This window comes from Seriola aureovittata, chromosome 24 (genome assembly GCF_021018895.1).
Source record: "Seriola aureovittata isolate HTS-2021-v1 ecotype China chromosome 24, ASM2101889v1, whole genome shotgun sequence".
NCBI lineage: Eukaryota > Metazoa > Chordata > Actinopteri > Carangiformes > Carangidae > Seriola > Seriola aureovittata.
Window position 1 is genome coordinate 6,988,646 of NC_079387.1, and position 13,608 is coordinate 7,002,253.

At 39.8% G+C, this 13,608-nt stretch overlaps 1 protein-coding gene across 1 annotated transcript; it reads right to left on the bottom strand.

Moving 5' to 3' along the window:
* On the bottom strand, positions 1-10,551 carry LOC130165527 (male-specific lethal 3 homolog). The gene is made up of 14 exons (XM_056370865.1): positions 10,330-10,551; positions 8,724-8,806; positions 8,431-8,526; positions 8,127-8,221; positions 7,944-8,041; positions 7,532-7,660; positions 7,110-7,270; positions 6,724-6,882; positions 6,363-6,598; positions 6,163-6,252; positions 5,366-5,475; positions 4,861-4,960; positions 4,616-4,700; positions 1-1,876 (listed from the first exon to the last, which is right to left on the bottom strand). The coding sequence occupies exons 1-14, from the start codon at positions 10,426-10,428 to the stop codon at positions 1,777-1,779; spliced, it is 1,641 nt and encodes a 546-aa protein (XP_056226840.1). The 5' UTR covers positions 10,429-10,551; the 3' UTR covers positions 1-1,776.
* Between the last annotated feature and the right edge of the window lie 3,057 nt (positions 10,552-13,608).

Consider the following 13,608-nt stretch of genomic DNA (forward strand, 5'->3'; position numbering starts at 1 on the left):
TTTTAGAAAAAATCTTTATTTAATTATCGTCTCTAGACAATGGAGACGATTAGGATAAAATGAAACTTACCTTACAGAAAAAAGATGAAATGAAAAACAATAGAAAAGTCTAACAGGCTATGCAAACCATACCTCTGTACACAACACTGGAAACATAGAAACACTGTATTAAACCTATAAGTGACACTGTATTTACAGATATATTTGTCCAAGAAATAGCTGACACAAGCTAACTGTGTATTATTGGATCTTGTCAAGTATTTTATAACCAGTTTAACAAACAACACATTAACAAAGTGATCCAGTGGTGTGTGAAAAAAAATAAATAGCATACTGATCCAACAGGTGTTTTGTATTTACATTTTTACAAGGTCATGATGAGTAACCAGAATTACTACTGTTGTTGCATTTACAAATCATCTTCTAGAATTTGTTTGATTATTTCTTGTACATTTTTCAACAAACTGCATTAGTCGTTATGGTCTATATCACATAAATGTAATTTTGTTTTTGACACATTTCAGCGATTGTCTAATCTTTGTGATGCTCACTCCTGAGCTGGTCCAAAGCAATCTTTAATTGCAAATACTAACAGCCTCTAGTCTTTAAGTGTATATCAAGATTAGCTTTAGAACAAGATATCTCTTTATTAACATACACATTACTGTGATATGTTGTACACGGCACTTATTGTTTTTTTCATCTTTCACTGCTGCAACTTATCCTTCCTGTTAGAAGGGGGGCAACAGTGGGAGGAACAGGCAGAGCGAAGTCAAATAAAAAGTTAAGACATTTATCAGACATGCACAGGACAACATCCAAAGCAAGACAAAGCAAGAAATAAGAAAATCTCTCATTACACACCAAAAAAGTGTAATACTAGAGGAGGAAAAACAACATTCCCGATTCAAGTTTTTAAGAGTCCACAAATTTGAATTGCTCAGCAAAAGCAGCAAAGCCTCTCCACGACAGAAGAAGCACATCCTACTGTAGCTTTAGAGGAATCATCTCGAGAGGAGGATCACTGGCGACACTGCAAGGGAAGCACTACAAGGAAGGCCCTACATTAAGAGGGGCCAAGCTTCCAAACAGGCAAAACAGCATACAATGCGCCAAAGAGTATCCAAACTTAGTTTATCAGGAAGACAGAACAAGAACACAGGGCTTTTCAATATGTGTCCCTTTTATGAACACACTACAATATTCCAAAACTGTGGCTATGAAGAGCGGCAAAGTGTTAGCAGGAGGAAAAAGAGCTTTGCCAAATAGCAGTGATCGTGTCTGCTTCCATCTGTGTGATTTGACCAGAGGCTAGAGAACTTTACAGCATCAGCCTGGTCCTAAAATGTGTATGCCTGGTAACAAAAAAGCAGATGATAATGAGGAAAGCCTTGGAAAGGAGGCTCAGTATTAGCTGCCTCCTGAGAATAAGATCTGATATGGGGTAACACACAGCACTCGACATGCCGTGGAGCAGTACACTGAAGCAAAGCGTCGCAGGGTGGCTTCACATGCACTACAGTACCACAAATAGAGCGCAGGCGAGGGTTAGTGGCATGGTAGAAGCAACTTATTCCACAAGGCAACAGGAGGAAAACTAATGTTAGGCCAGAGGAGAAGAAAGGGATGCCCAGGAAAGCACAATACAGCTTAACTCCAGAGGAAGCTGCTATTATCCCTCTGAACATGAGCCCCGACAGGTCAGTCTTGGCAAGCTGAAAGGTTAGGTCAGGGTAAAGGCAACAAGGGAAGGAAACACAATGGCCAGTGTCTCCTTCAGTAAACAGGCCTTGGTTGTTTCATGCTGTAGTGGGCCTCTGATGCTGACACATATGCAGACTCAGGAAAAAAATCCTCATGGAACTCTGCCAGAAACCTGAGAGAGAGGGTGGGAAAAAGGCAGTACAAGAGAAGGAGATCTAGTGAGATAGTTTGACGCCAAGAATGTTCAGCAGCTATTTGTTCACATTAAACATTCAACATAAGCTGTTTGTCAGATGACAAACAGCATGGACACGACAGGCTTACATGAAGCAAAAAGCAATGACAGGAAAGCATCTCAAAAGTCACGTCCCAGTTCACTTCTAGTTTTCCTAGATATCCCTGGCTCATTCCACATAAATCCTAGACCCCTTGCCCTCTGCCTGTGAGTATACATGTCAGAGACAAAGCCCCCTCATCCATATACTACCATCAGAGAACCAATCACTATAGCAGAAAGACTGCGAACATGAGAATGACAGACCAAAAGTCAGAGAGGGAAAGAGTGAAAAATCACCCCCCTCCTCCCATCTAATCAGTAGCGGGGAAAACTAATCCGGAATCTTCTTAGTATCCGCTACTCGGCCAAATCCTCTAAATCTTGCCATCTCATCTTAGCTCCACCGGCCTTCCTAATCTCAATGCAAACAAATTATCCTCATCAGAGAACTTAAGAACGCTTTAACAACGAATATCAAACAAGACAACCTGATGGGACAATAAAGGAAATATTCGAACACCACACAGTGAGCAAACTCAAGATAAGCAAGAGCTCGTCTAAAGAAAATAGGTTTATGTAAGTCAATTCTTAACTACAAACAAAAAATGCTCAAAGAGATTCATTACAAGGCACTAAATAGGTTTCAATATATATTTATTAATCAGAAAATAATTTTTTCTGGCTCTTTGGTGCCAGAAATTCAGGCTTGTGCTAATCTTTATTGCTGTTAGAACAGTAATAACACAAGGCAAGCCGCTTTAGGCATACACATTGTAAATCAGCATAACGTGTGCGTACACATGTGCACACACACCCACACTTAATCATAATCATTCTTGCAGAGAAAGGGAGAGTGAGAGATCAACTGTGGCCAAATCCCAGAATGCATTGCACTTCAGTCTCCGCCACATCAATCAGTTTTTGCCCGCTCGGCACAATCTGCCACAGGACTGCATTCAGAGTAAAAAGCATGAAGGCTTTCCCAAAAGACGACAGCGTTTTAGTTTCTGTCCAGTGTCCTGCAGAGTCTCCAACACAGTGAACATATTAATTAGTCACTGGGAAAAATGGGAGTGTTTCCTGCACTGAATGCTATCAATCCTGTCTTAACGACTTATAGTTCATCACAGAGCTACAGAGGAGATTGAAACTGCAAAAGTAATTTACTTTTAAGCACTTCACTCTTTGCATCCAATTCTGCAGAATAATGCTCTATGAAAAGAGATACACCAGTGATTTGCAGTCCAGTGCCACTGAAGTAAATCAAAGGACATTCTACTCATGTTCCCCCTACTACTGATGACAATGCATGAGATGCTGTGCCAAGATGAACTGCTAATCTTGCTGAAAAGAAAGAGTTCTCTGTATTTTATTTTAGTGTTAAAGTCACTTGTTGAAAATTTCGTTTAAGAGCCCTTCTACCCTGCTGTGAGAAAAATCTGGAGAAGTTGATGCCTCACATACTAAGTTGAATGCTGTAATCCTTTCATACTGCACGGCACTCTCCTCCCACAAACTGACACGAATGCCAGGTCCATGTATTTTCAGAAGACCACCTCAAGATTTTTGTGGCACCAAGTACAGAGCTTCAGTTTATTTATTTATATACATTTTTGGTCGAGTACAGGCAGTTATGGCTCTCAGACTCAGGTTTGTTCCTGTGCCCACTCGATGGTGCGTTCAAGCGTTGCTCCATAGCACTGCTTGGTGGCAGAAAGCAGTACTGCGATTGTTTGATTAGAGAATGAGAGGACCTAAATCCCCCCAGGTTTGGGACCGGCTGAACTGAAGATCGCTAGGGAGGATTTAAAGATTAGACTCCCGTGCTTGTGTAACGCCCACTCATCTCCCTCCCTCTAACACATGCTCTTTCTCACTCCATTCCCCCTCCTCCCCTCCACTCCCATGTTCTCATTTACTTACTCTTCCTTGCCTTTTTGTTTTAGTATTGTGGTTTGTGTATTGATAATTTCCAGACAATCACTATTTTTGTCTTTTAATGAATTCAACTGCTGTCCTCCATCTTTTAATCTAGTCCTTTTATTCTGCTACTGTGAAGCAGATGACCACACACTTCAGTACATTAGGATACTGTGCATAGGGCATAAAATGTATTTGTCAAGGGTGTACTGATATCTTCCACCCCATGCTCCTTGTGAAATGAGAACTTCTTGCGGCTCAACCCTGGCAGTTGCAATTGAGCTTTAATGCTTAGGCAGGTCAAACCTCGGTTAATGAACCATGCTGGTTATTAGCAAGGTGCATTTTAACTCAAAGTTGCTCATATTTAATGTCCCTTTAATTCTTTGCAGCACTATATCTTTTTAATGATTTATACCCCAAGAAAATTATACATGTTGTCACACAGTTTCTGTCCACCTGACAGCACAATCCCTTTTCCAAGAATTGGGGTGAGAATTCCATATTAAGTCTAAATGTTTTTGTGAAGAAAAAAATTTTTTAGGCCTGAGTGATTTCAAGATTGGTTCTCCCACATCTCTTGAAACCCATACTACAGACACACTACTCGTCTCTTTAACCCACTTTAATTACAGTGTTTCTGTCCCTCTCTTGGTTTGTAAAGCACTTACCTCTGAGACTGACCTCTAATGCATTAAGGTACTGATCAGTTACCTGAGAAAGAGTTCCAAATGTTTGACCAGGGCTCGGAGATTCCTCTCAGGGATCTGCATCTTTCCCAGGATCTCAGGAAGCTTCACTGGAAGAAAAGATAGTGAGAAGAGGAATGTAAGGAAGCTGCAAAAAAATATATATATATCACAAAATAACTGCCAAGTCTCCCCTTCTACCACAACCAAACCAATGGAATCATGTATAACAAGTGAACCAATGACAGTTAAATGACCAGAGATACGAACCAAAAAGCCGCAAAAGGTGCTGTGATCCATACAGGTAGGAAGGTGGAGGAGGCTGGTCATTCAGAGGGTAGTTATCAGGAGTCAGCTTCCAGCTGAGGACCTGATCAACAGACCAAAGGAAAAAGCATATGGTCAGATTTCACTGCACACTGGATGTATTGGCAAATCAAAAAATCAATCACAGGGTCCCTACAGTAAATAGTCACCATTTTTCTAAATGCCATATGCAGTTCAGAATTGACAGCAGTTGGTGGTTATGATCAATGTTAAATATGTTTCTGATGACTGGTAAATGTGTACATGACATGGCAATACGGTGGACCCATGTGGTCCAAACTGTTTCATACACAGGTTATGTTACCGGGTCAGACAATTTCAATTCAGATATGCGTAATTTCTCTCCCTGCAATGATGTAGCCCACTTATATAACTGTCCTACTGTCCTTGAGCAAGACAGTGTTTCCCTTCCAGGTAATAGTACACTCTTCACACACTGTTGCATCACCTCATTAAGCTCATTGTTTCTCCGGCTCTCCAGGCCATAGAATGGCCCGCTTCGCTCTTTGCTTGGCGTCAAGGGCAATGGGGAAGATGAGCCACTGTGCACTGGGGTTTCTAGATAAAGAGGAAGAACAGAGGAAATAAAACACTTTATAAAAACTATCTTGTTATGTAGCTCATCATTGCTGGAAAATGGTTTAAGAAGATAAACCAATGACAGCAAAAAATTGATGCAGGCATAAAAAAGTTTTGAGGGATCAAATTTATTCTTGGGAGAGTACACTTCTAAAGCACTTGAGAGGGGACTACTGTGGGAGGAAAGAAGCAGGATAGCACCATCTACTGGGCCAAACTGGTTATTACGAACAGAACAAGCTGTCACTTCACTCAAAATGATGATACTAAATGTTTTCATGAAACGCATTATTTAATATTTATCTGATTAGGACAATAGACTTGCCTCACTGTATGCATCTTGACTTGTCAAACGCATGTTATTAACTAAAAACAATGGAACAGAGCCATTGTTTAAGTTAATTACACCTAAGCTTTTAAATATGTGTGCAACAAATGTGAGTCGTTAAAAAGGTGTTGAATGCGAATAATGTAAACTGCATGTAAACAGTATTTGGTCATTCATTTTACAGTCTTCAGACAGACATGACAGTGAACAACCCTTTTAAAAGCTTGACTGAAATACTGTCTTTATTTATATAAGGATTCTGTAATGTCATGTTAACATAGTTGTTCACTTTTCTGAACAGAACAGCCATCTCATTTTTTAATGGAGTGTCAGCTTACTTCTGTCGAGGTTGAGGAAGAACTTGGGCTGGGATGAGGTATCGACCAAACGCCGTTTGAGCTGTGGGGACGCTGTGGCACTGCCTCCACCTGGATCATTACATACATAACATTTATAGCTCACAAGTGAAGAGGTCATAAATGAGTATTTATATTTTTACAGTCTCAAAATAGCACCAATGCCTGTAAAAGCAGACTACCTCCACTGCTTCCTTCAGCTGGCCGGTCACCTCCAGACGTGTTCCTGGTGGAGCGTCTGAGTGACTGGGACTGGTATGAGATACAGTCCATGTCAGGGTGGCGTCTGCGCTTTGGGGTGGGGGCTGGGGCGGTGGGTGTGGTGGCTGAGATGTCACTCAGTGCTGGCTGACTGTCTGTGGACTGAGGAGTAGGGGGGTTGTGTCCCAACGGGCTCGGGCTGCGCTCTCGTTGGGTGCTTCAGAGACAAAGAAAAACCTTTCTAGCTTAATGAAAGCGCACAATGACCGAATGTAGTATATCACAAGCAAGCAGTGGCATCTGTTAAAGCACATAAGACATGATCTATCATGGCACACTTACTTGCTGGAGCAGGGGGAGCTTTCATTCATGGCCAGAAAGAGCCTGGAGGAGCTGACCTTCTTGAATTGAGCTTGTTCACAGGGGTAGAGGAGGATCATGGGTAAGGTGAAGTCAAACGTGATCCTCAGGCCATCAACCATTTCCTTACACAGCTCCTCACTTAATATAAAGGAAAATTAAGCATAATTAGTTAATGTTCATGATCATATAACATGGAACTGTGCTCCATAATATTAATATATTGATTACCATAATACAAATATTGGGAGAGAAGATGACAAATGATATTCAAATATTGCTGGACCAACATGTATATTATCTTTTAATGACGATCTACACTGGACTAAGTACATCTACTTCCATCGCAATATTTTATATAGACTCACCTCTTCTCTGGAGGGACGGGCTGTGGGCTGCTGCTCTGTGTCGTGCTCTGCTGCTGCCGCCGGTACCTCTCATTGGCCATGAATGCTTTGTTGATGGCAAAGTGTTTCACGTAGGACTCGAGGATGTGCACCACATTCGTCTGACAGGGAACCATCACCAGCTAGGAGAGAAAAGGATGGTCAAGCATAAAGGCAAATCCATGAAAGCAAGCTTCATTATCTACCAGAAGCACCAATTTTGAGCTAATCAAAGTTACTGTAAGTATTCAAAATGTTTTTATCCATTTATAATTTATCTTGAAGACAAATATAAACCATATGGACAATCAAAAGAATCAACATGAAATGCAAATCACTCATGTACTGTAGACAAATCTAAAATTTAAAAATGTGTAGCATTGATTAATATCTGCTGCATGTACCTTTTTCCTCTTGTTGATGTAGAAACAGTCATCCTCCAGTTTCTTCTTCAGAACATCGGGGATGCTGATGTCAACATGGACAATCTTCTCCTCACATTCCCTCTTAATGTTAAGGTCTGGTTCAACCCTCTGAAACAACCAATATAAAAAAACATCAGGCACATGGTGTTCACAAACTAAAAGGATGAATTCCTCTATGAACAATCATGCTCATAAGAGTCATACCGAGTGTCTATTAGCCAACTTGCACAAAAATATTGTTCTGGCAAGCTGATGACGGTAAAGACGTGGGGGGGTGGGGGGGTTACTTCTGATGGCCCTCATTGTCGGTTGGGTCTTGATAATGGGATCAACCAAAGTGTAATTTTTGGTCCATATATTCAAAGATACAGATCGAACAGATCTACTTTACCATTTTGTTGATGTCCTCAGAGAAGGTGCTGTCCCCGCTATTTGAAGATTCAGGGTCGGAATCGTCCCCGTCACTACTCTCTGAAGACGAAATCAAACCTGGAGACAGAAAAATGCAGGCAGATTAATTTGATTGCTGAGGGAGACTGGGAGCAAAAGACAAAGACAAAGAGAGGTTTCTCACATGCGTCATCACTGTCGTCCTCCTTAGGGAGAGTCTTCAGAGAAGATTTAGTGCCAGACTGACGACGACGCCTCTTCGCCCATCCCTTTCTCTTCCTACCACATGACAGAAAACAAAACACAAACCATCTGTATGACACTCGTCTATAGATATGAGAAACAAAAGAAAAGGTCAAATTCAGAACTTGTGGATTGGACATTTCTATAGCCTGTTCATCATCTTGGGGTTGAGGTATCATAATGTTGTATATTTCGATGATATTTTGACTTTCAAGACTGAATTTTTGAACATAATATGAACTTACATGCGACCTAGAGCTTTGCGAGCCAGTTTACGTTGCAATTTACGGTTTTCCTCAATGTCCCTTAGGACATGATCTTCTGCAGCCCAACGATCCCAGCTGCACAAACACAGGCATTAAACAAAAAGAAAAGCCTGCATGATTTAACAGTAGTGGTTTAAAGTAACATTATTACACAGGTCGTTGAACATTAGATGATGATAAACACTATAATGAGTTGGACACATTTAAGTAAGCAGATTACAGTAGAAGATCGCTCATCTACTGTTAATAAAAGAAAGCCAATTCAATGTCACCTTCTGTTCCAACCATTGAAGTGAATCAGGTACTTTGGGATTCTTCTTCCATGTTCATCTGTACCTATTAAGACATCAAGGACCTGTAATGTGAACACAAAACAGTAAGTATAATCTTACTTAAGGCACATGAGCTTTGAAGGACAATGCTATTACTCACAATTATAGCTCGACTTATCCAATTTATGAGTCTGCCAACTTTATCAGCCGATATTGGCCTATCACAGATATATTGGTATTGGCACATACATTCTCAGTGTGTGCGGATATGAATACTTTTATTATTAAGAAGCAATAATGCAGTGGAAATTGCTTTGGCCAAATAAAGTTATATAGGCAGCATTTTATGATTATTTGATTCTTTGTACATTCAAGTTGAAATATATATATATATATATATACATACATATATGCAATATGGGTCAGGCTCTAATACTTTCAAAATTAAAAAAACACAATTTTAAACCTACCTTTTACCCTGAAATATTTGATCCTGCCTTTGCAAATCAAGATTTTATATTATTAGAATATATTTGTAGAGGAAACAAAATGGCAATTCAACCATTATCTGAATGATATATGAAATTTAAATAGCACAACACTATGTCCCTATCTTATTCCTTGCATCAAATAGAGCAGCTACAAAGCTAAAATGATGCTTACAGGTTTATTAATAATAAAACGGCATTCTCATTTTGCTTTTGAAACTTTAAGAAGCTACATTAGCTGCAAAAATGTCGAATGCAGGACTTATGCTTAAATAACACTTAAATTAGTAGAGGTAAATTTGTGTTTATTTTGTTGTATTGCTACTTAAGTAAAATACCTGAAGCTTCTTACTACAACGCAACTCATAAACATGGAGTTAAACAGCAGTTAATGCCACCTGTTAGCTAGCCATGGTTAGCAAAAGCCAAGCTAGAATGCATTGATATATACCGTGAATTGCCCTCTATTAGCGTTAGCCAGTTGCTAACTAGCCAGCTAAAACGACATTGCGCACTTAAAATAATAATCAACTCGGCTGGACCTTTATGTATCTGCTTCAAACAACGCCACGTTACCTTCATAGGTAGCATGAAGTGGTAAGATAGCTAGACAACGATAACGGGTGCATTACAATGGTCAGTGTTGGCTGAGTTAGCTGGGAAGATGTGTTGGTGCGTTTGTTTATCATGTGTTGACATTAAACTGCTTTGGGTGATTACTTACGTTACTTTACTGTGTTATATAATCTCACTAACGTTTGCTTACAGAACATTAAAGCATACATTTGTAATAGTGTTGGCTGGACTGCTTCATCCAGTAGCATCCTTAGAAATAAACTTAACGGCTAAAAAACATTAGACTTGTCTTTATCTTACTACTTGAATCATGCGTTTCAAGAACAAACGTGCAATCAAACGTACCCGGAAAACATGCAAGAAACCACAACCGTTAGCGTTACGTTATCTGCCAATGTTGTTTCTCTGAGGCCTAAGTGGCCTTTCCAGTCGATTCATATATAACACACCTTACAGAAACAACCCTGTTTTTCCAGTATTAATTATTCGTTTATATAAAGTCTAAACACCGAAAGGCAAAAGTAGCTTGTATTAAACGTTACCTTAGCGTCATACAACACTTTAGCCTTGGTAGGGTCGGGTTCAAAGCAGAGGACTCTTTCTCCTTTGTGAAATTGATATTTAATTCCCCGCGAATTCATTTGTTCATGGCGACGTGTGGGAGAGGAGGCATCGATCTGGACCCTATAAACTCCTTAACTCTTTCCTTGCCAAACACTTTTTTTCGTGAGGGGTCTCCCACCAAACCAGGCTGTGGAAGGATGGCGCTGTTGTGGGACAAATGCAGCTGCCTTCACTGACTCCTCGTAATTTCTACACCTGAAGGGCCGCGCAAATAGCGGCACTTACAGTAGATTGTTTATGTTTTTATGCGGACGAAACTGGAGGCTAAGTGAGTGAATTGAAAGTATAGACAACTGTTTTACCATACAGAATCATAATAGCTTAAACCAAGCTTGAAAATGAGCATCATACACATGTATGTTTTAGTTTGTGAATTATCACAATTTCAGCCATTAGATTCATCAGACTATACACTGTAAAAGCCTTCAATATTTTTAAAGTTCATCAAAACTTTATTTTCATGCGTGAGAACAAAAGTCGAGGATGTTGCAGTTCAGGAGCTGAGCGGAGCTATTCGTCACACTTCCTATATCAGTGAAGGCAACACAAAAAAAGCGATTTAATAAGTTGGACTGATCTCTCACGGACACCGTAGTAGTAGTGCAATTTCAAACTCTGGCCAGTAGATATCACTATATGAGCACAAAAAGTCTACATGAGACTCGTGCCACATCTGTTAAATCACAACCAAAATGTTTCTGTTCCATATGTTAAATAGCTTCAATTCGTGTGTGTTGGTTACACATTAGCATGTAATATTACTTTGTCACATGCCTAACACTAACAGTGCAGTATGTAAGCATGAAAAATGTATAGCCTATCAGTGACATCATAAATATTAGGTTTCAAAACTGATATGAAAGGTACCCCATTTCTTTACAAAGCTCCATATGTTACCCATTAATCATGTGAAATATATTTTAAACACACACTTTACCAACATCTTTATAATCTCTTACAATCTCTCTTAGAAGGGTCCCTCGTATAAAATCTCACCAAACAGGAAAGTCATCCGTGTCTGTTTTGGGATTAATCACATAAAAATAATTAATAACCCCCGGGCAATATATTGCTCTATTGTGAATAGCACCAACTAGCTACAACTCTGCAGATCATGTTCTGAAATTGAATCTGCCTATACACATTAAGCAACATGGGTATCATACATCCCATACCTCAGAGGAGCAAAACATGTTGTTTTGGTAGTCACAGTTTTGAGAAAGACTCTTTCCCTTGAGGCAAAGTGGAGTAAAAGAAAATTCACCATGTCTCAATAATCTAATCTTCCTCTACTGGAACAATATGGGGTCTCTTAAAATATACAGTATGGGGATGTTTATATGAGCAGCCAGGAACATGTGAAATCTTTGGTCAGATAGACATATTGCTCTAGGGTACAAAATGTGTGCGTGCATGCATACGTGTGTGTGTGTGTGTGTGTGTGTGTGTGTGTGTGTCTGTGTGAGTGTGTGTGTGTGTGTGTGTGTGTGTGTGTGTGTGTGTGTGAGTGTGTGTGTGTGTGTGTGTGTGTGTAAATTGTAGGCACATTCAACTACTTGTCAAATCTCAGACTTTAATCACTTAAAAAAGATCTGATTATTCATTTGTAGTAATAATTTGGAGTAATAAATCATAAATCGGGACTAACTTAGTTCTTTTCTCTTTCCACCATAAATAATGCTAATTGTTTAGATAAAAATAGACATTGTATCACTGGTTTATTGTTTCATAGTTCATACCAGTAATTTGATTCTTTTTGTTCCTGACCTTGTAACCTTTTTATTCATTTGTGTGAAACAGCCTTGGACAATGAAATGTGGGCTACACTGATCCCGGCACAGGAAACATGTCTCTGCAGCTGTGTCTGAATCTAGACTCATTTTGCTTAAAATGGTTTCAGGCAGTGCAGCTCTACTATTGTATACCAAATATGGACAGTGTGTATATAACACTGAACATGACTGGCTGAAGTGTAGCCCTGTTAATTTACTCTCCTTCCCTTTGACCCTGACCGCGTTTCATATATTTTGACAGTCATGTCAAATGATCACTGTTTCACATTAAATGTTTTCCATGGTCACACATCAATAACACGAGACATTCAATGACCATATTGTCTTTAACATATGCTGAAGAACGTGAAGGCAGCAAAATGAAAAAGTCAAGGATGCTGCACTGGTCTATACTTTCTAAATCTGTGATATGGGAACATATCCGTTTAATACCTTTTCAATTACACACTCTTCCTCCATATTACCGTTGTTTTTTGGCTTTTTCCCAAAGTAGGAGTAGTAGGCAATAATGCTTCAAGTGCTGGCTTCTCTCCATAAACCTTTTCATAAACTAATGCAAAACACCATGTTTTCATCCATAATTCCTGCTTCTGTGTTTTCACTCAGTCAGTGTTTCATTCTTTTCCCCCGCAGACTGTTTTTAGAAGTGTCAAATCTATCTCAGCTGTTATCAGTGTCATGTCATGCTGTGTTGTGTGTATGTGTGTGAGTGTGTCATGCGGTGCAGCTTCATAAGCTCCTTTATCAGCCGGCCGGCACCCTCCTCTCCAGACTCCTGCTGTCTCTTTTCATTTTTCCCATACTTTCACACACTGGGCCACACATACTCTCTCTCTGTCTCTCTCTCTCTCTCTCTCTCTCTCTCTCTCCTCTCGCAGTGCTTCTCTTCCTTGCACACTCTCTCCTTTAAACAAATGCAGACACACACACCATCTTAACATGCTGAAATTACTGAGCTCTTCTATGAGCATCTGTGTCAACAAATGTCTGGCACTATGTCAGCCTCATACACAGGTGTATGAAGACATGCATTGGCTATTAATCCTACGGCTCACTTATTGTTTAGCTAATAATAGCACACAGCAGGCCTCACTGATAGGCCTATTATTCCCAGACAGCGAGGTGGATTAATGGGAGACGAGGATTAATACGCCTATTTTCATCCAGGGCTAAATCATCTCTGTCTGTATGTATGACCTTCTGCCTGTCTGATTATTGTGACAGGCTACTTGCCTAATTACCCTCATGAACATGAGCTTCTTCATTACAGAAAATCATCTTACTCCACATCTTAAACAGTTAAGGCAGCAGGAAACAAAGTTAGTGGTCAAAGTGTTGTGAAGTATTTCAGGCAAAATCAAATGCTGCTTGAATGGAATTCAGTGGATGAGATTAATTATCACC

What these genes read in the sequence shown, in the direction of transcription:
- LOC130165527 (XM_056370865.1), bottom strand. Translation starts at nt 10,428, where the DNA reads ATGAATTCGCGGGGAATTAAATATCAATTTCACAAAGGAGAAAGAGTC. An exon ending in CCCGTCCCTCCAGAGAAGAG is followed by an intron (nt 6,883 to 7,109) that starts GTGAGTCTATAT and finishes CTTTATATTAAG; the next exon opens with TGAGGAGCTGTGTAAGGAAA. An exon ending in CTTCCTCAACCTCGACAGAA is followed by an intron (nt 5,476 to 6,162) that starts GTAAGCTGACAC and finishes CTCTTTATCTAG; the next exon opens with AAACCCCAGTGCACAGTGGC.